The sequence below is a fragment of the Pollachius pollachius genome (genome assembly GCF_949987615.1).
Source record: "Pollachius pollachius genome assembly, chromosome: 15".
In the NCBI taxonomy this organism is placed as follows: Eukaryota; Metazoa; Chordata; class Actinopteri; order Gadiformes; family Gadidae; genus Pollachius; species Pollachius pollachius.
In genome coordinates, this window is record NC_136948.1 from 6,484,211 (window position 1) to 6,511,376 (window position 27,166).

At 43.6% G+C, this 27,166-nt stretch overlaps 1 protein-coding gene across 2 annotated transcripts; it reads left to right on the plus strand.

Moving 5' to 3' along the window:
* Positions 1-18,473: 18,473 nt before the first annotated feature.
* LOC307086504 (receptor expression-enhancing protein 5) lies at positions 18,474-25,854 on the plus strand. 2 transcript variants are annotated; one of them, XM_079751732.1, is made up of 6 exons: positions 18,474-18,528; positions 18,650-18,777; positions 22,308-22,401; positions 22,854-22,992; positions 24,620-24,788; positions 25,285-25,854. In XM_079751732.1, the coding sequence occupies exons 2-6, from the start codon at positions 18,660-18,662 to the stop codon at positions 25,320-25,322; spliced, it is 558 nt and encodes a 185-aa protein (XP_079607858.1). In that variant the 5' UTR covers positions 18,474-18,528; positions 18,650-18,659; the 3' UTR covers positions 25,323-25,854. The 2 variants fall into 2 exon arrangements, with proteins under 2 accessions (XP_079607858.1, XP_079607859.1); XM_079751733.1 differs by having other exon boundaries at positions 18,496-18,528; positions 18,606-18,777.
* Positions 25,855-27,166: the final 1,312 nt, after the last annotated feature.

A 27,166-nucleotide genomic window follows, 5' to 3' on the forward strand; every position in this document is an offset into this window, starting at 1 on the left:
ATGTGATTAATTCGATCTTGGTTTGTATGAAATCCTTTAACTTTCTTTTTTGTTTGAAAAGAATGTTGCAAGTGTTTGTGTGTCAGTGAGATGAGTCTTTAATGTGCGGGAGGTTTTTGTACAGCCTCTTAATGTGTTTGTATCACTGTGGTACACTTTTGGTGGAGGCACCAAACTCATCATTGATTGTAAGTACAAGGACAATTTTCTTTGACTGGCATATTTAACTTTCTTTAAATGGTATTAAGTGTGATAATCGTAATATTTTTACTTTTCTATAGTTTGAATTTCTTGCAGTTTTTCGGAAGATAAGCTGAGGACTAAGTGTAAATATATTGTGTTACAAAGTCCTGTCTTTTAAATTAAACTGAATATGTAGCATATGTAATACAATATAATGCATTTTTTGAAAGACTTCATTATTGCTGTGGCATTATTCTTTTATTTAATTGAAAAATGAGTCACCTTTAAGTTTGAAGAAATTCAAACTTGTGTAAAGTCGATTAATGTTACCCCTATAAAATTCTATATTTTGAAGTTCATTCATTTGAAATATAAACATGAAATCATTGTTTTTATTGAAGATATTTTAAACCAAATGGTCTCCTTCCTCTTTAATATCACCATCTGCTGGTGCCTGTCCCTTCCCTCTGTGCTCCTATGAGGGCTGACGTTAACTGAGCCTGTTGTCCACTCCTCTCTCTCTCTTCCAGTGGGAGTGGTGCAGCCCACGCTGAGCGTCCTCCCTCCCTCCAGAGTGGAGCTGGAGCAGGGCAGTGCTACACTAGTGTGTATGGCCAGTGGGGGCTTCCCCTCAGACTGGAAGCTTGGCTGGAAGGTGGGGGGCAGCAGCAGGTCTGGGGGGGTGTCCGATAGCCTGGGGGTCCAGGGGAAAGACGGCCACTACAGCTGGACCAGCACCTTGACCCTCCCTGCAGACCAGTGGAGGAAGGCGGGCTCAGTGAGCTGTGAGGCCAGTAAGAATGGCCAGACGCAGCCTGTCACTCAAACCCTTAACCCTGGAGAGTGTTTAGAGTAGAGAGGCTCCAGCATGGAAGAACTGGAGAACACAGATCTCCTCTGACACATCTGCTTTATGTCTCTCTGTCTGAGGTGGCACTGCAGCTTTTGGATGAATTACATTAATATAACTCGTGTTTGATTCATTAACATTTTGCTCTCTGGTTTTATCCCCTTGCTTAGTCACATGTTGAATCAAATAAAAAAGCAAAAAATACATTATTTCTTGTAATATTTTCCAATCGTGTAAGATCTGTTTCTCTTTCTACCAATAAGTATATCAAACATGTGTTATCTTTATTCGACAAGTTTCATCACGATATTGAATGAAGGCTTAAAGCTATGTGTATCTCTGAATGAGCAAAGGGTTGGTTGTGTGGATGTTGTGTGTGTTAACTGTGTTCAGTGGACCAGTGTCAGTCATAGAGCCACTGCTGCTGAAATGAGCCATGTGGGTCCGAATGTCTTCATGTCAGTTCCTCAAATAGAAGTTCAAGGCGATGTACAGGGTTCTGCAGATACCAACTTAGAAACATGTAAAAGAACATCTCAAAAGACATTCAGTATCTCTCACCAAGACATAAGAACCCTAGAATGCTGAGTGGGGGAAATTGCAACATATTCATAATGTCTGTCTAAGAGTCAAAGACCAAACCGACATGGCTAAAATATTTGTTTCTTTAAACGTATTCTGTGAGCAGTGAACTGTAGCTATTCAAATGATGTCCAGTTTTAGCAGATGTGCACCTGTGTCTCTTGAGTGACAGAAAGTCAGTGGAAATGTAGGGCTGAGACTTTCAGAAGAGTCTCTGGAGACTCATGGGAAAGCAGTATGTGTGCATGTCTCCATACCAGCTCAATGGCGCCTCTTGTCTCCAACCAACACCATTACAATTAAGACTGATTCCATGAACTCCACTATCTTCAGGTTTAATTCCATATATAGCTGGCTCGAATCTATTCGTAATAATAATAAGAAAGTCGTTCCTTTCATCAGGACGCAAGCTGCTTCAAATGTGGGTGACAAAGAACCAAAAAATATGAAACATTATATATTAAAACAGTCAAAACAGTAATTAAACAAATAAATACGAAAAGATCATGTTCCAAAGTCAAGGCCAAATAAGTGGGTCTTCAGGCAGCTTGTGAAAACGCAGATGGATCCAGAGTTGAGGATCTCCCGGGGAGCGAGTTCCACAGAGGGGGGGCAGCCACCCTAAAGGCTCTGTACATAGCTGAAGGGTCCAATGCCTATCTGTTGATGGACTTGATTTGGGGAACCACTGATGGGGATGAGTCTGGGACCCCCCCCCCCCCCCAGGATGGGGACTGGAGAGAAGGGGCAGACGGAGCAGCCGTCCATGGACAGGACCAGATCCCCGACCTTCTGGGGCCTTGGGGGCCCCAACCAGGACTCTGTCTTCTTACTGCTGAGTTGGAGGGGGGGGGGGGGGGGGGGGGGGATGTAATATGTTGAAGTTGAGGTTGTGGTTGCATTCAATATGTTGACGTTTGAGTTGTATGCAAAGTATAGTAGTTTAGGAAGTACTTTTATGTAATATCTTGTAGTTGAGGTAGTAGTTGCATGTATGATATTGTAGTTGAGGTAGTAGTTGTATCTAATAAATGGTAGTTGAGGTAGTATTTGTATGTAATACGTGGTAGTTTTGGTAGTACTTGTATGTTTAATAATGCTGAGGAATATAATGCTGGCCCTTGGTTGAGGCCCCTGGTTAGAGCCAGCTCTGTGCTCAGCGCTCTGTGTCAGAGTCTCTTCCCCCTCAGCAGCTGCAGCAGGTTCCTGCTGTAACAGCTCAGTGTCTACGCAGTGTGACTGAGGGAGGTTTTTGTACGGCTCTCAATCACTGTGTGAACACATGAACACTGTTAGGATAGTGGAAACTCTGACAGTGATAAACTGCTGCATCTTCACGCTGGGCACCGCTGATGGTCAGAGAGAAGTCAGTTCTGCTTCCACTGCCACTAAACCGAGCCGGTGTTGGTGATACACGTTGGGTTATGAATTTTATGATGAGCTTGGGGGCTTCTCCAGGTTTCTGTTGGTACCAGTGTAGATACTGACCATTACTATTGCTGTGTACGGCTGTATTGGTTTTACAGGTCAGAGTGACTGTGGATCCTGGAGTAAAGGACACTACTGGTGTCTGGGTCACAGTCACCTGACTGCTGGTTCCTGTAGAAAACAAACAAACCAAACATTGAGTTATCCGATAGAAAACACAAGCAAACAGAGAAGGGTTGTCAACTTTTTGATTGAGTGGAATGAACCAACCTGTTAAGGATCCACAGACCACTGTCCAGAAAAGGAGGGTGAGGTGATTCATGGTTGTCACGGTTTCTGGGGTGTTGAGTGACAGCTCTGAGTCCTGCAGTGTTGAACTCAGAGGACTTTAAACCCTCTCAGAACCCCAGTTTCAGCTGAGCATGCAAAGCTTCCTCTATATGGAAATGACCTGTTTCCACTCATCAGACAGGGGGTGAGAGTGACTGCAGACATTCTAGGAGGACCGCTGTATCTCTTCTACATTCACACCATTGGAATAAGATTTGAATTGGCGCAAACAATTGGAATTGGAATCTATAAAAAATTTCTTGTTAATTCGATCTTGGTTTGTATGAAATTCATTAATTTTCAAAATTGTGTATAAAAAGGTTACTCATTACATCGAAACCTAAAATGTTATAATAAATAAAAACTTTTTTTTTGGAATTAAATGCATGTTTATTACATCCATTTTTTAATTTTGAAAGCTCTCACAAGTTCAATTTGTTGACTGGTTTGGCTCGTTTATTTGTTCTGTTTGATTGTGAGACTCCAAAGATTGTTTTAAAATGTTATATATTTTTTTAATTCTACTATTTCGATCTAAAGTAGAAAAAACAATAGCTGTAGAGAGTAAAATATTGAATAATTAAAAGATTTCTGTGAAAAGCGAGTGTTTGTGTCAGTGAGATGAGTCTTTAATGTGTGGGAGGTTTTTGTACAGCCTCTAAATGAGTTTGTATCACTGTGGTGGACTTTTGGTGGAGGCACCAAACTCACCGTTGACTGTAAGTACAAGGAGACTTTTCTGTATCTGACATAGTACTAACTTTTGTCTAACTTACCTGTAAAGATATATATAGATTTACTTTTTTTTAACTAATTTTAACTTCTTTCTTAAGAAAGGTTAATGACAGTATAAACTTTTTCTCTGATGGAGTTAAATGTTATTGTTGATAGTGTTTTTCAAATGCATTCTTTATTGTGAGAATTCATAATTTATTAAGAATATAATTGAGTTACTTTGACCTTCATTAATTTGACTAAACAGTTTCTGTTTCGAAATCTAAAAATGCAGTCTTCATTTATTTTATTTAATATTTTATCTGTATTGCATTGATGTGCTTAACATATCCAGTTAATAGAATTTTCTTGCTAAATCCGGAATTAAATATAATAAAAAGGAAGTGAATGAAAGACTTATCAAGAAAAGCAACCTGACAGTTGAAATGTGTCATGAATAATGTTATATACATTTCCACTTTGCAATAAACAACATCTCTTGATGAATGCCGATGTTCCTCTCCCTCTGTGCTCCTATGAGGGCTGACGTTAACTGAGCCTGTTGTCCACTCCTCTCTCTCTCTTCCAGTGGGAGTGGTGCAGCCCACGCTGAGCGTCCTCCCTCCCTCCAGAGTGGAGCTGGAGCAGGGCCGTGCTACACTAGTGTGTATGGCCAGTGGGGGCTTCCCCTCAGACTGGAAGCTTGGCTGGAAGGTGGGGGGCAGCAGCAGGTCTGGGGGGGTGTCAGATAGCCTGGGGGTCCTGGGGAAAGACGGCCACTACAGCTGGACCAGCACCATGACCCTCCCTGCAGACCAGTGGAGGAAGGCGGGCTCAGTGAGCTGTGAGGCCAGTAAGAATGGCCAGACGCAGCCTGTCACTCAAACCCTGAACCCTGGAGAGTGTTCAGAGTAGAGAGGCTCCAGCATGGAAGAACTGGAGAATACAGAACTCCTCTGACACGTCGGCTCTATGTCTCTCTGTCTGAGGTGGCACTGCAGCTTTTGGTGATATACCTTAATAGAACATTATCCTTTCTGTTTTTTACCCCTTGGTTGTGTTGGTCACATGTTGAACATTTAATAAAGATGTAAAGAATAAATTCTTTCCTGTCATAATTCACTATCATTTATCCCCTGTATTTTAGAATGAATGCGGCTTCTTATGAGCATATAAAACCTCTGCTGTCTCCATTTTACAAATTTCACCAACATTTTGAATGAATGTTTAAAGCTATAGTTTTTATCTCTGAAAGAGCAAAGGGTTGGTTGTGGGGATGTTGTTGGAAAGTGTGTTCACTGTGTTCAGTGGACCAGTGTCTGTCATAGAGCCACTGCTGCTGAAATGACCCATGTGTGCAGACTGACTTTATGTATCTTAAAAAAATAGAAGTTCAGGGCGATGTCCAGGCTTCTGCAGATACCAACTTAGAAACATGTAAAAGTACGTCTCAAAAGACATTCATGAGTCAAAGACCAAACCGACAACACAAAAAATTTGTTTCTTTAAACGTATTCTGTGATCAGTGAGCTTTAGCTATTCAAATTATGTCCAGTTTAGTTTAGCAGATGTGCACCTGTGTCTCTTGAGTGACAGAAAGTCAGTGGAAATGTAGGACTGAGGTTTTCAGAAGAGTCTCTGGAGACTCCAGTGAATGCAGCATGTGTGCATGGCTCCATACCTGCTCTTTGGTGCCCTCTAGTGTCTAACCAACACCATTGCAATAAAGCCTGATTCCATGAACTCCGCCCTGTTCACCTCTTAAACAATAATTGAAATATTCCTGAGGAGTATGCTTTTTTTTCATCAGGAATGACCCTTGGTTCATAGATTAATCACAACAATCCAATTTTAAACCTCCTTATTCATGTGGTCTCTGACTGGACAGCATTAAGACACTGGGGAGCTGTGGGGACAATGGGGTTTGGTTCGAATTTATTATTGTTCTAAGTATGGTTTGGTAACTCTTTTAAGATTCCGGTTTACTGTTGTGTATGCTAACCCTGGTCAGAGTCTGGTTTATTATTTATGTATTTGTTCATGTCTTGTGGGGGGATTAGGATTTGGCTCTGGATCATCCCCCCCATCTGCTGTTGGGGGGTGTGGAGTGTGTGTGGTCGACGGCTGGTTGAAGCAGCCTCACCTGGCCTGTCAGGCTGATTGGACTCTGGGGCTGGGACAGCCTACACATCTGTGGTGAATCAGTAATCAAGGCACAGGATAAACCAGCCCTCCACACACACACACGCACACGCACACACAGACACACACACACTATCACACACTTTGGGCAGAGATCTGTCACGTCTGTGTTCACCTCCTGCTCGGCTTGTATCGTCGTGACAACTCTCAAATGAAGAGCTTTACAACATCTAGCTGTGTGTTGGTGTCGGAGGAGCCCAGCTAAGCAGAAGTTGTATGTAATATGTTGTAGTTGAGGTGGTAGTTTTATCCAATATGTTTGAAGATGAGGTAGTAGTTTTATCTAATATGTTGTAGTTGAGGTAGTATGTACTATATAGTAGTTTGAAGATGTGGTTGAAGATTTATAATATACCACTTATAATATACAACTACTATTTCAATGTAGTTGACGATGAGGTAGTTGTATCATGTAATACGCAGTAGTTGAGGTAGTAGTTGTATGTAATACGTGGTAGTTGAGGTAGCAGATGTATGTACAATATTGTAGTTGAGGGAGTAGTTGTATGTTATATGTTGTAGGTGAGGTAGTAGTTGTATGTAATACGTGTTTTTTTAGGTAGCATTTATATGTAATGCATGGTATTTGAGGTAGTATTTGTATGTAATACCTGGTAGTTGAGGTAGTAGTTGTATGTAATAATTGGTAGTTGAGGTAGTCGTTGTATGTATAACGTGGTAGTTGAGAAAGCTGTTGTATTTAGTAGTTGATGTACTAGTTGTATGTTATATGTGGTAGTTGAGGTAGTAGCTGCATGTAATACGTGGTAGTTAAGGTAGTATTTTCATGTAATATATTGTAGTTGAGTTAGTACTTTTATGTTTAATAATGCTGAGGAATATAATGCTGGCTCTTGGTTGAGGCCCCTGGTTAGAGCCAGCTCTGTGCTCAGCGCTCTGTGTCAGAGTCTCTTCCCCCTCAGCAGCTGCAGCAGGTTGCTGCTGTAACAGCTCAGTGTCTACGCAGTGTGACTGAGGGAGGTTTTTGTACGGCTCTCAATCACTGTGTGAACACATCGCCACTATGGTAACTCTGACAGTGATAAACTGCTGCATCTTCACGCTGGGCGCCGCTGATGGTCAGAGAGAAGTCAGTTCTGCTTCCACTGCCACTAAACCGAGCTGGTGTTGATGATTCACGTTGGTTTACTAATTTTATGATGAGCTTGGGGACTTCTCCAGGTTTCTGTTGGTACCAGTGTAGATAATTATTGTTGTAAACCGCTGGGTTGCTTTTACAGGTCAGAGTGACTGAGGATCCTGGCGTAAAGGACACTACTGGTGTCTGAGTCACAGTCACCTGACTGCTGGTTCCTGTAGAAAACAAACAAACCAAACATTGAGTTATATGATAGAAAACACAAACAAACAGAGAAGGGTTGTCAACTTTTTGATTGAGTGGAATGAACCAACCTGTTAAGGATCCACAGACCACTGTCCAGAAAAGGAGGGTGAGGTGATTCATGGTTGTCACGGTTTCTGGGGTGTTGAGCGACAGCTCCGAGTCCTGCAGTGTTGAACTCAGAGGACTTTAAACCCTCTCAGAACCCCAGTTTCAGCTGAGCATGCAAAGCTTCCTCTATATGGAAATGACCTGTTTCCACTCATCAGACTGGGGGTGAGAGTGACTGCAGACATTCTGGGAGGACCGCTGAATCTCTTCTACATTCACACCATTGGAATAAGATTTGATTTGGCGCAAACAATTGGAATTGGAATCTATAAAAAATGTTCTTGTTAATTCGATCTTGGTTTGTATGAAATTCATTAATTTTCAAAAGTGTGTATAAAAAGGTTACTCATTACATCGGAACCTAAAATGTTATAATAAATAAAAACATTTTTTTTTTGGAATTAAATGCATGTTTATTACATCCATTTTTTAATTTTGAAAGCTCTCACAAGTTCAATTTGTTGACTGGTTTGGCTCGTTTATTTGTTCTGTTTGATTGTGAGACTCCAAAGATTGTTTTAAAATGTTATATATTTTTTTAATTCTACTATTTCGATCTAAAGTAGAAAAAACAATAGCTGTAGAGAGTAAAATATTGAATAATTAAAAGATTTCTGTGAAAAGCGAGTGTTTGTGTCAGTGAGATGAGTCTTTAATGTGTGGGAGGTTTTTGTACAGCCTCTAAATGAGTTTGTATCACTGTGGTGGACTTTTGGTGGAGGCACCAAACTCACCGTTGACTGTAAGTACAAGGAGACTTTTCTGTATCTGACATAGTACTAACTTTTGTCTAACTTACCTGTAAAGATATATATAGATTTACTTTTTTTTAACTAATTTTAACTTCTTTCTTAAGAAAGGTTAATGACAGTATAAACTTTTTCTCTGATGGAGTTAAATGTTATTGTTGATAGTGTTTTTCAAATGCATTCTTTATTGTGAGAATTCATAATTTATTAAGAATATAATTGAGTTACTTTGACCTTCATTAATTTGACTAAACAGCAGTCTTCATTTATTTAATATAATATTTTATCTGTATTGCATTGATGTGCTTAACATATCCAGTTAATAGAATTTTCTTGCTAAATCCGGAATGAAATATAATAAAAAGGAAGTGAATGAAAGACTTATTAAGAAAAGCAACCTGACAGTTGAAATGTGTCATGAATAAGGTTATATACATTTCCACTTTGCAATAAACAACATCTCTTGATGAATGCCGATGTTCCTCTCCCTCTGTGCTCCTATGAGGGCTGACGTTAACTGAGCCTGTTGTCCACTCCTCTCTCTCTCTTCCAGTGGGAGTGGTGCAGCCCACGCTGAGCGTCCTCCCTCCCTCCAGAGTGGAGCTGGAGCAGGGCCGTGCTACACTAGTGTGTATGGCCAGTGGGGGCTTCCCCTCAGACTGGAAGCTTGGCTGGAAGGTGGGGGGCAGCAGCAGGTCTGGGGGGGTCTCAGATAGCCTGGGGGTCCAGGGGAAAGAAGGCCACTACAGCTGGACCAGCACCATGACCCTCCCTGCAGACCAGTGGAGGAAGGTGGGCTCAGTGAGCTGTGAGGCCAGTAAGAATGGACAGATGCAGCCTGTCACTCAAACCCTTAACCCTGGAGAGTGTTCAGAGTAGAGAGGCTCCAGCATGGAAGAACTGGAGAACACAGATCTCCTCTGACACATCTGCTTTATGTCTCTCTGTCTGAGGTGGCACTGCAGCTTTTGGATGAATTACATTAATATAACTTGTGTTTGATTCATTAACATTTTGCTCTCTGGTTTTATCCCCTTGCTTAGTCACATGTTGAATCAAATAAAAAAGCAAAAAATACATTATTTCTTGTAATATTTTCCAATCGTGTAAGATCTGTTTCTCTTTCTACCAATAAGTATATCAAACATGTGTTATCTTTATTCGACAAGTTTCATCACCATTTTGAAAGAAGGCTTAAAGCTATGTGTATCTCTGAATGAGCAAAGGGTTGGTTGTGTGGATGTTGTGTGTGTTAACTGTGTTCAGTGGACCAGTGTCAGTCATAGAGCCACTGCTGCTGAAATGAGCCATGTGGGTCAGAATGTCTTCATGTCAGTTCCTCAAATAGAAGTTCAAGGCGATGTACAGGGTTCTGCAGATACCAACTTAGAAACATGTAAAAGAACATCTCAAAAGACATTCAGTATCTCTCACCAAGACATAAGACCCTAGAATGCTGAGTGGGGGAAATTGCAACATATTCATAATGTCTGTCTAAGAGTCAAAGACCAAACCGACATGGCTAAAATATTTGTTTCTTTAAACGTATTCTGTGAGCAGTGAACTGTAGCTATTCAAATGATGTCCAGTTTTAGCAGATGTGCACCTGTGTCTCTTGAGTGACAGAAAGTCAGTGGAAATGTAGGGCTGAGACTTTCAGAAGAGTCTCTGGAGACTCATGGGAAAGCAGTATGTGTGCATGTCTCCATACCAGCTCACGGCGCCTCTTGTCTCCAACCAACACCATTACAATTAAGACTGATTCCATGAACTCCACTATCTTCAGGTTTAATTCCATATATAGCTGGCTCGAATCTATTCGTAATAATAATAAGAAAGTCGTTCCTTTCATCAGGACGCAAGCTGCTTCAAATGTGGGTGACAAAGAACCAAAAAATATGAAACATTATATATTAAAACAGTCAAAACAGTAATTAAACAAATAAATACGAAAAGATCATGTTCCAAAGTCAAGGCCAAATAAGTGGGTCTTCGGGCAGCTTGTGAAAACGCAGATGGATCCAGCGTTGAGGATCTCCCGGGGAGCGAGTTCCACAGAGGGGGGGCAGCCACCCTAAAGGCTCTGTACATAGCTGAAGGGTCCAATGCCTATCTGTTGATGGACTCGATGTGGGGAACCACTGATGGGGATGAGTCTGGGACCCCCCCCCCCCCAGGATGGGGACTGGAGAGAAGGGGCAGACGGAGCAGCCGTCCGCGGGCAGGACCAGATCCCCGACCTTCTGGGGCCTTGGGGGCCCCAACCAGGACTCTGTCTTCTTACTGCTGAGTTGGAGGGGGGGGGATGTAATATGTTGAAGTTGAGGTTGTGGTTGCATTCAATATGTTGATGTTTGAGTTGTATGCAAAGTATAGTAGTTTAGGAAGTACTTTTATGTAATATCTTTTAGTTGAGGTAGTAGTTGCATGTATGATATTGTAGTTGAGGTAGTAGTTGTATCTAATAAATGGTAGTTGAGGTAGTATTTGTATGTAATACGTGGTAGTTTTGGTAGTACTTTTATGTTTAATAATGCTGAGGAATGTAATGCTGGCCCTTGGTTGAGGCCCCTGGTTAGAGCCAGCTCTGTGCTCAGCGCTCTGTGTCAGAGTCTCTTCCCCCTCAGCAGCTGCAGCAGGTTCCTGCTGTAACAGCTCAGTGTCTACGCAGTGTGACTGAGGGAGGTTTTTGTACGGCTCTCAATCACTGTGTGAACACATTAGCACTGTTAAGGTAGTGGTAACTCTGACAGTGATAAACTGCTGCATCTTCACGCTGGGCGCTGTTGATGGTCAGAGAGAAGTCAGTTCTGCTTCCACTGCCACTAAACCGAGCTGGTGTTGATGATTCACGTTGGTTTACTAATTTTATGATGAGCTTGGGGACTTCTCCAGGTTTCTGTTGGTACCAGTGTAGATAATTATTGTTGTAAACCGCTGGGTTGCTTTTACAGGTCAGAGTGACTGAGGATCCTGGAGTAATGGACACCACTGGTGTCTGAGTCACAGTCACCTGACTGCTGGTTCCTGTAGAAAACAAACAAACCAAACATTGAGTTATCCGATAGAAAACACAAGCAAACAGAGAAGGGTTGTCAACTTTTTGATTGAGTGGAATGAACCAACCTATTAAGGATCCACAGACCACTGTCCAGAAAAGGAGGGTGAGGTGATTCATGGTTGTCACGGTTTCTGGGGTGTTGAGTGACAGCTCCGAGTCCTGCAGTGTTGAACTCAGAGGACTTTAAACCCTCTCAGAACCCCAGTTTCAGCTGAGCATGCAAAGCTTCCTCTATATGGAAATGACCTGTTTCCACTCATCAGACTGGGGGTGAGAGTGACTGCAGACATTCTGGGAGGACCGCTGTATCTCTTCTACATTCACACTTTTGGAATACAAGTTCAGATTTACTCGAAACTATTGGAATTTATAATGTATAACATTTTATGTGATTAATTCAATCTTGGTTTGTATTAAATCCTTTAACTTTCTTTTTTGTTTGAAAAGAATGTTGCAAGTGTTTGTGTGTCAGTGAGATGAGTCTTTAATGTGCGGGAGGTTTTTGTACAGCCTCTTAATGCGTTTGTATCACTGTGGTACACTTTTGGTGGAGGCACCAAACTCATCATTGATTGTAAGTACAAGGACAATTTTCTTTGACTGGCATATTTAACTTTCTTTAAATGGTATTAAGTGTGATAATCGTAATATTTTTACTTTTCTATAGTTTGAATTTCTTGCAGTTTTTCGGAAGATAAGCTGAGGACTAAGTGTAAATATATTGTGTTACAAAGTCCTGTCTTTTAAATTAAACTGAATATGTAGCATATGTAATACAATATAAGGCATTTTTTGAAAGACTTCATTATTGCTGTGGCATTATTCTTTTATTTAATTGAAAAATGAGTCACCTTTAAGTTTGAAGAAATTCAAACTTGTGTAAAGTCGATTAATGTTAACCCTATAAAATTCTATATTTTGAAGTTCATTCATTTGAAATATAAACATGAAATCATTGTTTTTATTGAAGATATTTTAAACCAAATGGTCTCCTTCCTCTTTAATATCACCATCTGCTGGTGCCTGTCCCTTCCCTCTGTGCTCCTATGAGGGCTGACGTTAACTGAGCCTGTTGTCCACTCCTCTCTCTTCCAGTGGGAGTGGTGCAGCCCACGCTGAGCGTCCTCCCTCCCTCCAGAGTGGAGCTGGAGCAGGGCAGGGCTACACTAGTGTGTATGGCCAGTGGGGGCTTCCCCTCAGACTGGAAGCTTGGCTGGAAGGTGGGGGGCAGCAGCAGGTCTCGGGGGGTGTCCAATAGCCTGGGGGTCCTGGGGAAAGATGGCCGCTACAGCTGGACCAGCACCTTGACCCTCCCTGCAGACCAGTGGAGGAAGGCGGGCTCAGTGAGCTGTGAGGCCAGTAAGAATGGCCAGACGCAGCCTGTCACTCAAACCCTGAACCCTGGAGAGTGTTCAGAGTAGAGAGGCTCCAGCATGGAAGAACTGGAGAACACAGATCTCCTCTGACACATCTGCTTTATGACTCTCTGTCTGAGGTGGCACTGCAGCTTTTGGATGAATTACATTAATATAACTCGTGTTTGATTCATTAACATTTTGCTCTCTGGTTTTATCCCCTTGCTTAGTCACATGTTGAATCAAATAAAAAAGCAAAAAATACATTATTTCTTGTAATATTTTCCAATCGTGTAAGATCTGTTTCTCTTTCTACCAATAAGTATATCAAACATGTGTTATCTTTATTCGACAAGTTTCATCACCATTTTGAATGAAGGCTTAAAGCTATGTGTATCTCTGAATGAGCAAAGGGTTGGTTGTGTGGATGTTGTGTGTGTTAACTGTGTTCAGTGGACCAGTGTCAGTCATAGAGCCACTGCTGCTGAAATGAGCCATGTGGGTCAGAATGTCTTCCTGTCAGTTCCTCAAATAGAAGTTCAAGGCGATGTACAGGGTTCTGCAGATACCAACTTAGAAACATGTAAAAGAACATCTCAAAAGACATTCAGTATCTCTCACCAAGACATAAGAACCCTAGAATGCTGAGTGGGGGAAATTGCAACATATTCATAATGTCTGTCTAAGAGTCAAAGACCAAACCGACATGGCTAAAATATTTGTTTCTTTAAACGTATTCTGTGAGCAGTGAACTGTAGCTATTCAAATGATGTCCAGTTTTAGCAGATGTGCACCTGTGTCTCTTGAGTGACAGAAAGTCAGTGGAAATGTAGGGCTGAGACTTTCAGAAGAGTCTCTGGAGACTCATGGGAAAGCAGTATGTGTGCATGTCTCCATACCAGCTCAATGGCGCCTCTTGTCTCCAACCAACACCATTACAATTAAGACTGATTCCATGAACTCCACTATCTTCAGGTTTAATTCCATATATAGCTGGCTCGAATCTATTCGTAATAATAATAAGAAAGTCGTTCCTTTCATCAGGACGCAAGCTGCTTCAAATGTGGGTGACAAAGAACCAAAAAATATGAAACATTATATATTAAAACAATCAAAACAGTAATTAAACAAATAAATAAGAATAGATCATGTTCCAAAGTCCAGGCCAATAAGTGGGTCTTCAGGCAGCTTGTGAAAACGCAGATGGATCCAGAGTTGAGGATCTCCTGGGGAGCGAGTTCCACAGAGGGGGGGCAGCCACCCTAAAGGCTCTGTACATAGCTGAAGGCCCTAACCCGGGGTGGGGGGGGGGGGGGGGGTAAAGCAGTCCGTGGTCTGAGGAACGGGGATTCCAGGAGGGGGAGTAGGGTCTGAGGAGCTCTGAGAGGAGCGGGTCCTAGAGGGACTGGGGGGTGAGGAGGAGGAGGAGGAGGAGGAGGGGGAGGAGGAGGAGGAGGAGGAGGAGGAGGAGGAGGGGGGGGGGGGTGGTGGTGCCAGGGTTCGGTGCGGGTGAGGACCCTGGCAGCAGAGTGGTACACTGGAGCCGACCCAGGGCTCTGTGGGGACCCCCCAGTGGGACTCCATGACCCCCGTCCAGAGGGGAGGTGGTGAAGGCGTGGATGAGGGTCTCTACCACGGGGGCAGTGAGGGACGGCCCCAGTCTGGACATGTTTCTGAGGGGGTCCAATGCCTATCTGTTGATGGACTCGATGTGGGGAACCACTGATGGGGATGAGTCTGGGACCCCCCCCCCCCCCCCCCCCCCCCCCCCCCAGGTTGGGGACTGGAGAGAAGGGGCAGACGGAGCAGCCGTCTATGGACAGGACCAGATCCCTGACCTTCTGGGGCCTTGGGGGCCCCAACCAGGACTCGGGGGGGGGGGGGGGGTAGTATTTGTATGTAATACGTGGTAGTTAAGGTAGTATTTTCATGTAATATATTGTAGTTGAGTTAGTACTTTTATGTTTAACAATGCTGAGGAATATAATGCTGGCCCTTGGTTGAGGCCCCTGGTTAGAGCCAGCTCTGTGCTCAGCGCTCTGTGTCAGAGTCTCTTCCCCCTCAGCAGCTGCAGCAGGTTCCTGCTGTAACAGCTCAGTGTCTACGCAGTGTGACTGAGGGAGGTTTTTGTACGGCTCTCAATCACTGTGTGAACACATCGCCACTGCTATGGTAACTCTGACAGTGATAAACTGCTGCATCTTCACGCTGGGCGCCATTGATGGTCAGAGAAAAGTCAGTTCTGCTTCCACTGCCACTAAACCGAGCTGGTGTTGATGATTCACGTTGGTTTACTAATTTTATGATGAGCTTGGGGACTTCTCCAGGTTTCTGTTGGTACCAGTGTAGATAATTATTGTTGTAAACCGCTGGGTTGCTTTTACAGGTCAGAGTGACTGAGGATCCTGGCGTAAAGGACACTACTGGTGTCTGAGTCACAGTCACCTGACTGCTGGTTCCTGTAGAAAACAAACAAACCAAACATTGAGTTATACGATAGAAAACACAAACAAACAGAGAAGGGTTGTCAACTTTTTGATTGAGTGGAATGAACCAACCTGTTAAGGATCCACAGACCACTGTCCAGAAAAGGAGGGTGAGGTGATTCATGGTTGTCACGGTTTCTGGGGTGTTGAGTGACAGCTCCGAGTCCTGCAGTGTTGAACTCAGAGGACTTTAAACCCTCTCAGAACCCCAGTTTCAGCTGAGCATGCAAAGCTTCCTCTATATGGAAATGACCTGTTTCCACTCATCAGACTGGGGGTGAGAGTGACTGCAGACATTCTAGGAGGACCGCTGAATCTCTTCTACATTCACACCATTGGAATAAGATTTGATTTGGCGCAAACAATTGGAATTGGAATCTATAAAAAATGTTCTTGTTAATTCGATCTTGGTTTGTATGAAATTCATTAATTTTCAAAAGTGTGTATAAAAAGGTTACTCATTACATCGGAACCTAAAATGTTATAATAAATAAAAACATTTTTTTTTTGGAATTAAATGCATGTTTATTACATCCATTTTTTAATTTTGAAAGCTCTCACAAGTTCAATTTGTTGACTGGTTTGACTCGTTTATTTGTTCTGTTTGATTGTGAGACTCCAAAGATTGTTTTAAAATGTTATATATTTTTTTAATTCTACTATTTCGATCTAAAGTAGAAAAAACAATAGCTGTAGAGAGTAAAATATTGAATAATTAAAAGATTTCTGTGAAAAGCGAGTGTTTGTGTCAGTGAGATGAGTCTTTAATGTGCGGGAGGTTTTTGTACAGCCTCTTAATGAGTTTGTATCACTGTGGTGTACTTTTGGTGGAGGCACCAAACTCATCGTTGACTGTAAGTACAAGGAGACTTTTCTGTATCTGACATAGTACTAACTTTTGTCTAACTTACCTGTAAAGATATATATAGATTTACTTTTTTTTAACTAATTTTAACTTTTTTCTTAAGAAAGGTTAATGACAGTGTAAACCTTTTCTCTGATGGAGTTAAATGTTATTGTTGATAGTGTTTTTCAAATGCATTCTTTATTGTGAGAATTCATAATTTATTAAGAATATAATTGAGTTACTTTGACCTTCATTAATTTGACTAAACAGTTTCTGTTTCGAAATCTAAAAATGCAGTCTTCATTTATTTTATTTAATATTTTATCTGTATTGTATTGATGTGCTTAACATATCCAGTTAATAGAATTTTCTTGCTAAATCCGGAATTAAATATAATAAAAAGGAAGTGAATGAAAGACTTATCAAGAAAAGCAACCTGACAGTTGAAATGTGTCATGAATAATGTTATATACATTTCCACTTTGCAATAAACAACATCTCTTGATGAATGCCGATGTTCCTCTCCCTCTGTGCTCCTATGAGGGCTGACGTTAACTGAGCCTGTTGTCCACTCCTCTCTCTCTCTTCCAGTGGGAGTGGTGCAGCCCACGCTGAGCGTCCTCCCTCCCTCCAGAGTGGAGCTGGAGCAGGGCCGTGCTACACTAGTGTGTATGGCCAGTGGGGGCTTCCCCTCAGACTGGAAGCTTGGCTGGAAGGTGGGGGGCAGCAGCAGGTCTGGGGGGGTGTCCGATAGCCTGGGGGTCCAGGGGAAAGACGGCCGCTACAGCTGGACCAGCACCTTGACCCTCCCTGCAGACCAGTGGAGGAAGGCGGGCTCAGTGAGCTGTGAGGCCAGTAAGAATGGACAGACGCAGCCTGTCACTCAAACCCTGAATCCTGACCAGTGTTCAGAGTAGAGCGGTTCCAGCATGGAAGAACTGGAGAACACAGATCTCCTCTGACACATCTGCTTTATGTCTCTCTGTCTGATGTGGCACTGCAGCTTTTGGATGAATTACATTAATATAACTCGTGTTTGATTCATTAACATTTTGCTCTCTGGTTTTATCCCCTTGCTTGGATTTGTCACATGCTGAATGTTGAATAAAGATGTAAAGAATAAATTATTCATGTTCATCATTTACAATCATTTATCTCATGTATTTTTTATTTAATGTTGCTTCTAATGAGTATATAAAACCTCTGCTGTCTTCATTAAGTTAATTTATTTTGAATGAAGGCTTAAAGCTATGGTGTGTCTTTGTGGGGATGTTGTTGGAAAGTGTTCTCAATGTGTTCAGTGGACCAGTGTCAGTCATAGAGCCACTGCTGCTGATATGACCCATGTGTGTCAGACTGACTTTCTTTCACTTCATATAATAAAAGTATCTCCCACCTAGACATAGGAACCCTAGCAGTGAGTGGTGAAACATCGCTCAAAAATGTGTTTCTTTATTATTTAACATATAACATATTCTGTGAGCAGTGAACTGTAGCTATTCAAATGATGTCCATTTTTTTTTCTTTTTGCTGATGTGCACCTGTTTCACTTGAAGACAGAAAGTCAGTGGAAACGTAGGCCTGAGGTTTTCAGAAGAGTCTCTAAAGATTCCAGTGAAAGCAGAATGTTTGCATGTCTCCATATATGGCTCAATGGTTCCCTCTTGTGTCAAACCAACGCCATACCAACAAAAAGTGATTATATGAACTATCTCTTCATATCCAACATACAATCAATCAGCATTGGCTGTTTATAAGATCATCATGTCGATTTTCATTTTGCTACAAATACCAAATACTAACCCTAACGATTAAATGTTAACTATATTTGAATGTTACATTCACAGTAGTTTTATATTTTACATTGAATAGTTGATGGCCATTCAATAAAACAATAATAATGCGACATGGCGATTTCAATTAAAAGGAAATCAAAAACATAGATAGGTTGTTCAATCCTGTGGTAAAAATATCGACATATTCTCTTAAATGTTAGCGTTGTAAGTGAAACCAACGGCTCTAATGAAATCATTTTGGCTCACGGACTTATTTCCCGATGCTTTCACATGTTCAACGAATCAATGGTTGGCAAAATTTCATAGTTGTTTTAACATTTAATCAATTAATTAATCATCTAATTCCCATCACCTGCTCCGTGGAGCTGCGGGAACCTGGAGCGCGGTGATTGGTCGGTCGCAGCGAACCCGACTCCTCCCACTAGTAACCGCCCAGCGGGGAGTTCACAACAGCCAGTGAACGGGGCCATCCGGGAAACTCATCAAATTCAGGTATGTACCGAATCTTAAGAAATGTATTATCCCAAATCAGTCCAATCAGTGTCACCAACTTCACGCTGTAGTTAAAGTCACATCTTATTGTTCTTCCTTTCGTGCACACAACTTTCCCCAGAGGCCCAAACATGTTTTCCCAAGCCAAGGAGCGCTACGAGGCTTTCCTGACGGAGAAGAACCCGCTCACTGATCTGCTGACCACACTGGAGCAAAAGACGGGCGTTCAGAAACAATACATCGCCTCAGGTAAAAGATAATACAAGATGCCTTCGGCGTCGTGGCCTCTTGACACTTTAGGTCGACCACGTTTCAAACAACCAGGATGATGTATTGTAGCGTTAGACCTAGTTAGAGGTTTGAGTCAAGCTTGCTCAGCATGTTTTCTTTATAGTGCTGCTGGATGGTTGCCTCATATTAGAGACGTGTCGTCTGACTCTGGATGACTGCTTGTGCCATGTGGTAAATACGCAGGGGTTGTTGACCACATAAACTGTGCCTACTTGTTCCTGTTTGCAGCATAGCAGTTTCACCGCCGTACGGTTTCCTTGCCGACCACAGCTTCAACTGTGCATAAAGTTAGTAGGTTAAGTTGCAATTTCATCAAGATGGGCCCCCAGCCGTATTCTAACACGGATACAAATCCAAACACACTGGTCTGGTGCTCGTATGCAGTATAGGCTAGGGCAGTCTTCACTTACTGAGCTCTCATTGAACCAATACTGCAAACTACTAATACTACTGATACATGTATCTGCTTCTAACATCCGTGCCAACAGCTGGTGCCATTGGTGTGTATTTATAACGAGTCCTGGTCCTGAAATACCCAGTGGGCCGTTGAAGATGATATTCTGAGGGTAGCTGGTGTTAACTGGCATGGACGTCTTCTAGTGTTTTGTTTCTTGAATGACATTTCTGTCATTATGTCCATGGCCAGGGATTGGGGACGTTCCACCGAAGTGAAGACGCCATAGTTCAGATGTCCTCCAACATGCTCACACATTGTCATCAGCTCAAAGTTGAGCTATATGGCTGGCTCTAAGTTGATATGTTTGTATTAATCCTTTACCATATACATACCATTCCAGTGTCCTTCCACCAATGGGCAACTGAAAAGAATGCCTGCAAAGAATTTTTTGTTTTCTGCCCGAGCTGATTACAAAAGTGTTGACGAATATGACATGACAAAAAAGAGTGAAGCTGCTTCCAGTTCCAATCTGGCCCTTCTTTTTATGTAACAGAAAAAGCTACCAATAAATGATCTCTCTAAAGGGCTATGGCTAGTTCCCCAAATCACACTTTAGATTCATATCTAATGTTTGAAGGCGATTCGCTCTGTCCGCTAATACCGTAACTTTAGCAGTTTGTTTCTAGGTTAAATATTGACATTTTTGGACTCCGCAATGTCCGATATCGTTAGCTTTTGTGATACGATCTAGCCCAAGCTGGAGCGCATGAAGTCATCACGCTCTCCCCCAATGGAAGACCAACTGAAAATATACAACATGTTTTTCTACTTTAAGGTTGAAATACTGCCACACCGCTGACATGACTGTTCAACAGGTAGCTCTCATGCGGTAGCTCTCATGCGCATGGAACTTATTGGCTGCTACTGTTATAATGTGACATGCTGTGCGCATTGGATCATAATTTTTTCTCCCCTCCGATATACGATCCAGTGTACAGGGCGATGACGTTAATTGGATCGGGACCTCCCTAATGGTGACGTCTCTTAAAAAGTGCTGAGTTTGAGTCACATATTTTCCGGACTGTGTTGCACGTCTCAGATTCGGACGTCAAAAGTATGTCATTGTGTGAATCTGGAATTTGAAATATGCCTAAAAAGCCCAAATTCTTATCTAATAAGTATCGTCTCTGGTGTCTATGCACTTAATTGTCGAAAGTTGCAGATGGCTCAAGCAGAACATGTTTTGTAAAGAGCGACTACGGTGCTTTGCATACCGTCTGTACTCGGCTGCGTCTCCGTCCTTTCCCTGTGAGCCGGTTCTGCCGGTTCCTCTGTCGCCTGTAGGGACACACGGTGCACACGGATGTCCTGAGGAAAGCAGGCTATGTATTTGGTAATTCATAGTTATGTTAATGAGACCTAGCAAAGGCCTATTCAAACAAGCTGGGATGGCTCACATAGAGCAGTGAGGTCGGGGAGGGGGAGGAGATTTGCATAGATTTGCAATTATCTTTGGCACTAGCTGCACACCGCACACCTCTTTAGTGTCTTTCGCTGACTACCTGGTTGCCATGTGTGCGCTCAAAGTTCAACCTGTGAGCTTTGACCGGTGATCACTTGCCTCTGGATTTTCAGTAAACGTTTATGAGCAACGGTGGGAACCAATCGGCTCAAGGGAAGCTGAGGTGTGGGTTGGTAACTTGCCCGGTGGCAGTGTTTATCACCTTTTTGTTCCTGCTAGCGTGACCTCCTGCGTGCTTGACCTACATGGCTGGTGTTTGCGGAATCTTTCACAGGCATGGAGAACTCATTTGAAAAGGTGTATCACAAGAGGTTCCCCGCCCGTCCGTGAAGATGTAATGGCGTGCGCCAAATCAGAAGACTGTTCCATCAGCTTCCTGTTTTCTTACAGTAGAACAGAATGGGATGAGTCAATATAACAATATTATGTTTTGTCTTATCATAATAAGGCCAAAGTATTTCAGTTATTTATACATTTCTAAACGTTTAGAACAATATTGATATTGAGTTAACAATGCTTTTATTTCGTGCTTATGATGTATTCGTTTTTTTACTGTTAGTTATTAGAGGAATTGCTTGTAAAACCTTTTGCTTCCCCCTTTAAAATCTGTTCCCTTATCCTTACTTCCCCATTAAAAAAATAAAGAAAGACTCAAAATCTTCTAAAAGGTTGACCACAGTCCTGCTGTTGCTTCCCCTCCACTTCTGTTCAGCTCCCAATAAGACTCCTACGGGGTCGGATGAAAACGAGGCTTCGACTGAGGAGTGAAACGGCTCAGTGTCGTGGCTAGGGTGCTGGACCTCCAGCCAGGAGAAGCTGGGTTTTACCTCCAATGACCCCAGTGTAGGCCTCCGAACCCAACACCTGACCCAACACCTGAAGGACTGTATTAGTATCCTGATGGACTGGACCCCCCCCCCCCATGCCCCCCAAACACTGACAGAATAACCTCTTAGAACTTGTACTGCACTATGGATATTTAGTGTCTATCTGTCTGTATGTCTACTTATTTCAGTACCTGCACTCTTGAGGAGAGCTTGGAACACTTGACTTAACTTGAACTATTATCAGACTTCACTGATGGTCGCTCTGTCTGGATGAACAAGTCTATTGCTAAAGGACCAACAATTTAAATAACACATTTTCATTCCAGAAGCTACTGTGCCTGTTCTTCAAATCAATCGTGACATAACAAATACAGGATGTGTGTTCACCTCAGCTTTCGCAGTAGGATTTGAACAGCAGTGTTTGGTTTGAGGTTGGACGGGTAATCGTGCCTGTCTGCCAACGCCCATGCGACCGGGGCCTCAGCTTCCTACCTGCTTCTGTTTATTTTGCTGTGTTTTGATCAATCCATGCGCGGTTTTGTCATCAAGCCTGCCCACACGGCATGCCTTGCTCCTGAACCAAAACAACCATTATGGCCTTCTCCGCCCTTTGTTTGAGAACGTGAGAGGAGGTGGTATAACGGTATCTCGATTTTGAGTGTTTCAGATAAAGGGTTGTAAAAGTAACCTTGTCCTTTTGTTAACACGAGTCCTATCCCCTACCTCCTGTCCTTCTCTTCAGGTTTCATTTGCCTGGTTGCCCTCTATCTCCTCTTCGGCTATGGGGCGTCCCTCCTCTGCAACCTCATCGGCTTTGCCTACCCTGCCTTCTACTCGTATGTATGAACGATTGGATTTGAATATTGGTCTGCAGTTTGTATCTGTGATCCAAACAGAGAAACCTTTAGTTCTCCTCTGTAGGGAAAACACTGGGACAGAACTCTTAGGCCAAAGCATATGTGGTCCGGGCCTGGTCCTTTGAGGGTCACTTGGTCCCTTTTTGAGGGCAACTTGGTCCCTTTTTGAGGGACACTTGTGTCCTTTTTGAGGGACACTTGGCCTTCACTTAAAACAAAGGATTTAGATTTCACCTAAATAGACTAATCCATTTCTAAAAGCATCAATGCCTTTTTAATAAACAGTAACATAACATTTTTTCTCAAAATAATGAGGTATGTGTTATTCAAACTAAGGTTCAGAAAGGTGTTGGGTCAGCATCAGTACTCATCGTTTTTAATGTCTTCCTGTCTCACTCTGCCCCCCCCCCCCCCCCCCCCCCCCCCCCCAGCATCAAGGCCATCGAGAGCAGCAAAAAGGAGGACGACACCCAGTGGCTGACGTACTGGGTGGTTTATGGGGTCTTCAGCATCGCAGAGTCCTTCTCTGACATCTTCCTCTCCTGGTTCCCCTTCTACTACGCCGGCAAGGTATTTAGAGCGGGAAACGTAGACTCCCAACCCCCCCCCCCCCCCCCCCCCCCCCCCTTTTCTGTAGGGTGTTTTTGCGACATAAATCCAGCGGACCTTTTGTATTCTATTCTTGTGGACAAGGTCCAAACATTTATTTTAGGATTCTTCCACCACTGGCTGGTGGCCGGTCTTTATTTTTATATTACAAAGTACAATGCAGTGTATGTGGTTCAGTGCTTAAAGTTACTTGCAATGTGGAACATACAGTTAAACAAACATGCATTTCAGTGTATTTGATTCTTTTTTTTTAATTATTATTTTTTTCCGCAATTGAGTTGGGAACGGTGACAATAAAATGTGACAACAACCTTTTTCTAGGGTTGTTCTAGGAGTTGCCACTAGGTGTAAGCTAGGATCTGCTAGAACTACAAAGGAAATGGTTCAAAATAAATTAAGAAATTGACTGCTTTTGATGGTTGTGAGATACAAATCATTTCGGCAGTTTTCCTCCATCACCACCAACAGGTTTTCTTCATCACTTGACACTAGGATACAGAGGTCACTCACCGGTGAATAGCTTCCTTTTTAAAGGACAGTGCTAGGTAGCTGGAAATGTTCACCTAAGTTTCACCCCGCTATTCCCTTCGCTTTGCACCGTCAACCTTTTTGAAGTAAAACCCTCAAACATCAATCAAAAGTGCTGGCACTTCACCGACCCCCGTGAAGTGGGGTCAGTGAAGTGCCAGCCTGACCCCGGCATTGGGTCTTCCTGTCTGAAGGGCTCTGTGCTAGCAGGCTAATGGCTGTGGTTCCCCTCAGTGTGTCTTCCTGTCTTAAGGACTCTGTGCTAGCATGCTAACGGCTATGGTTCTCCTCAGTGCGTCTTCCTGTTTAAAGAGCTCTGCACTAGCATGCTAACGGCTATGGTTCTCCTCAGTGCTTCTTCTTGTTTAAAGAGCTCTGCACTAGCATGCTAACGGCTATGGTGCTCCTCAATGCTTCTTCCTGTTTAAAGAGCTCTGCACTAGCATGCTTACGGCTACGGTTCTCCTCAGTGCTTCTTCCTGTTTAAAGAGCTCTGCACTAGCATGCTAACGGCTATGGTGCTCCTCAATGCTTCTTCCTGTTTAAAGAGCTCTGCACTAGCATGCTAACGGCTATGGTTCTCCTCAGTGCGTCTTCTTGTTTAAAGAGCTCTGCACTAGCATGCTTACGGCTATGGTTCTCCTCAGTGCGTCCTCTTGTTTAAAGAGCTCTGCACTAGCATGCTTACGGCTATGGTTCTCCTCAGTGCGTCTTCCTGTTTAAAGAGCTCTGCACTAGCATGCTTACGGCTACGGTTCTCCTCAGTGCTTCTTCCTGTTTAAAGAGCTCTGCACTAGCATGCTAACGGCTACGGTTCCCCACAGTGCTTCTTCCTGCTTAAAGAGCTCTGCACTAGCATGCTAACGGCTATGGTTCTCCTCAGTGCTTCTTCCTGTTGAAAGAGCTCTGCACTAGCATGCTAACGGCTATGGTTCTCCTCAGTGCTTCTTCCTGTTTAAAGAGCTCTGCTCTAGCATGCTAATGGCTATGGTTCTCCTCAGTGCTTCTTCCTCTTTAAAGAGCTCTGCACTAGCATGCTAACGGCTACGGTTCTCCTCAGTGCGTCTTCCTGCTGTGGTGCATGGCGCCTGTGTCATGGAACGGCTCCACCGTTCTGTACCAGCGAGCGATCCGGCCCTTTTTCCTCAAGCACCAGGCCGCCATGGACAGCGTGGTCAGCGACCTGACCGGCAAGGCCAGGAGCATCGCCAACACAGTCACCAAAGAGGGTAGGGCGCACGCACACACACGCACACACACGTACACGCGCAGGAGACCAATAGAGTAGGGCACGGACAGGAGCACACCCACACAGGAGACCAAGAGGCTAGGATATGCACGCACACAGGAGTCAAAGAGGGTAGGACGCACGCACACAGGAGACAAAGAGGGTAGGAAGCACGCACACAGGAGACAATGAGGGTAGGACGCACGCACACAGGAGACAAAGAGGGTAGGACGCACGCACACAGGAGACAAAGAGGGTAGGCCGCACGCACACAGGAGACAAAGAGGGTAGGACACACGCACACAGGAGACAGAGAGGGTAGGAAGCACGCACACGAAAATAAGAGGGTAGGACGCACCTACACACACAGCAGCGGGAGTGGTAGAGCAAGTTGGACCAAGTCTCCACAAGAAGTGTCAATTAGTGGCCAATTATTGACTTGGTGTGTGTTGCAACCAACCGACCATTATTTTCTGTGGATTTCTTCTCTTCCCCAGCTGCCAACGTGGCCCTCGGTCATGAGAAGGGCCAGTGAGGTGTTCCTAACGTCAAGAAGGATGAGGACCTGGTCACGCGACGCGTCATGCCTCAAGACTTCTAAACATGATGGCGTGCGTTGCCCGGCCGACCACATGCCTGTGGTCACTGCGACGGTCCCCTGCCCCGATCTGTGTGAATCCTCGTGTTTATTTATGTTCCCTGTGGGTTTTATTTTAATAACGTCGTGTAATTTTCTCACGAGCGAGAATGTTTTCGATTCATTTATCAATTTGATTTGCAGCAGAGTAACGATTGCTTGTGGAGGAGTAATAAATATTTCAAGATGCTTGGCAAGCTAATTCGGGACTGCTAGTTGGGGAATGTTAGCGTAGCCTCTTGGTGTGTCGAGGCCCTATTTATGTGACTGTCGGAGCTGTCGTCCTGCATTTCAATCCTGCTTTCCCTTAATAACCAGGCCTGATTTGTCTTACTGGAAGGCGCTGAAATGTTGGGTCTGTTTGCTTTTGTTTTTGTTATGTGAAGGAATACAACTGGAATGTGAAGCTATAATAAAATGTGAAGGAATAATAAAACGGTCTCTTAAGTAAATGTTCTACCTGCACATACCATCCTCGAAGCACTGCTAAAGGTTAAATGTTTAGATTTTATTTTATTTTTTTATAACTTTCGACTTGTCTGCTTTGCTATGTTAGCATTTGCTTCAGAGGCTCCACCCGCCCGTGAGGAGGTGCGTTTGGTTCCGTGATCACGCGTGAGAGGCTCCTAATGGTCCGCTTTTTGCATGTCCGTGGGCTGACTGGATTACGCGTGGGGGGAAATGGTCGACACACCGGGACCCGGTAGAGGGTTTACGTTTCCTCGGTTGAGCAGAGAGGATCTTCGATGGAAGACACACGTGACCGATAATTCAACCGAATTGAATTCAGACTGGAGCTTTACCAGCGACGCTGCGCGTGAGGGTCTCCACGTGGGCCCTCCTACGCAGGGCTGTTCCGGTAACGTCATGGACGTGTGATGGGGGTGATCAACGGACTGATTGTATACACACCGTGGAGATTGTAATTCGCATACAGTAAAAAAGCGTTCACTTGGCAACATAAAAATCACTGAACAGTAGGCGCCGATTTTATTGCGTAATTAAACCAAATGAAAGGCAGATGCATCTATACTGTATGTAGACAAACAAGCAATGCCCGATGTATCAGTGCTACATTTAGGCAGAGGTTTAGTGCTGTTTTTCTCCAGCCATCATTGTTTCTCCGAAAGACGCCGATCTTCTCCAGCGCGTCTCGACCTGTTTTAGCTGCAGCCCATTGCAGCACCGGGGACTTCCGACAGGGGTCGACAACGCGGACCAAGTCGGTGGATGAGTCATCCGGTGAGTCGGTCACGTACAGACAAACACCGGAGCTGAATCACAGCTATAGTAGGAGCAGGACCGTGGGCCCACGGCCTCTGTTCTCACTGCGTCGCTCCTCGGCCACCATCAGGCCGTCTGAACGAGACGGCCTGGACCCTTCTCGTTCTCCAGGCTGCGCATCAGAGACCTGTCCACACGACGTTAGGCCTGTTCGACGGGTCTCTAGGCGTTGTCCATGGTACTGCTGCAGTGATCAGCCGACACACACAATACGTTCGCTGTCCTCGGTGCTGATTGGATCGCTGTGGATGAAAAACAAGAACGGTCCCAAAGCATCACTTGATCTCCGCGTTATTTCCCAGAATAAATAGCGACGCTCCTGGTTCGGGTGTTTTTATGTTTAAGGTATTATATGTAATATCTAACGTTTATGTTAAGGATTCTGTTTATTTTGGAGACATCTACGGAGTGTCCAACCATCAGGACAGACAACATATTAGACGTGCGTTTCAATAATT

Excerpts from the sequence above, each read along its gene's own strand:
- LOC307086504 (XM_079751732.1), top strand. The coding sequence starts at position 18,660 with ATGTTTTCCCAAGCCAAGGAGCGCTACGAGGCTTTCCTGACGGAGAAG. Across the intron at positions 18,778-22,307 it reads GAAACAATACATCGCCTCAG|GTTTCATTTGCCTGGTTGCC; the intron begins GTAAAAGATAAT and ends CCTTCTCTTCAG. Across the intron at positions 24,789-25,284 it reads CAACACAGTCACCAAAGAGG|CTGCCAACGTGGCCCTCGGT; the intron begins GTAGGGCGCACG and ends TCTCTTCCCCAG.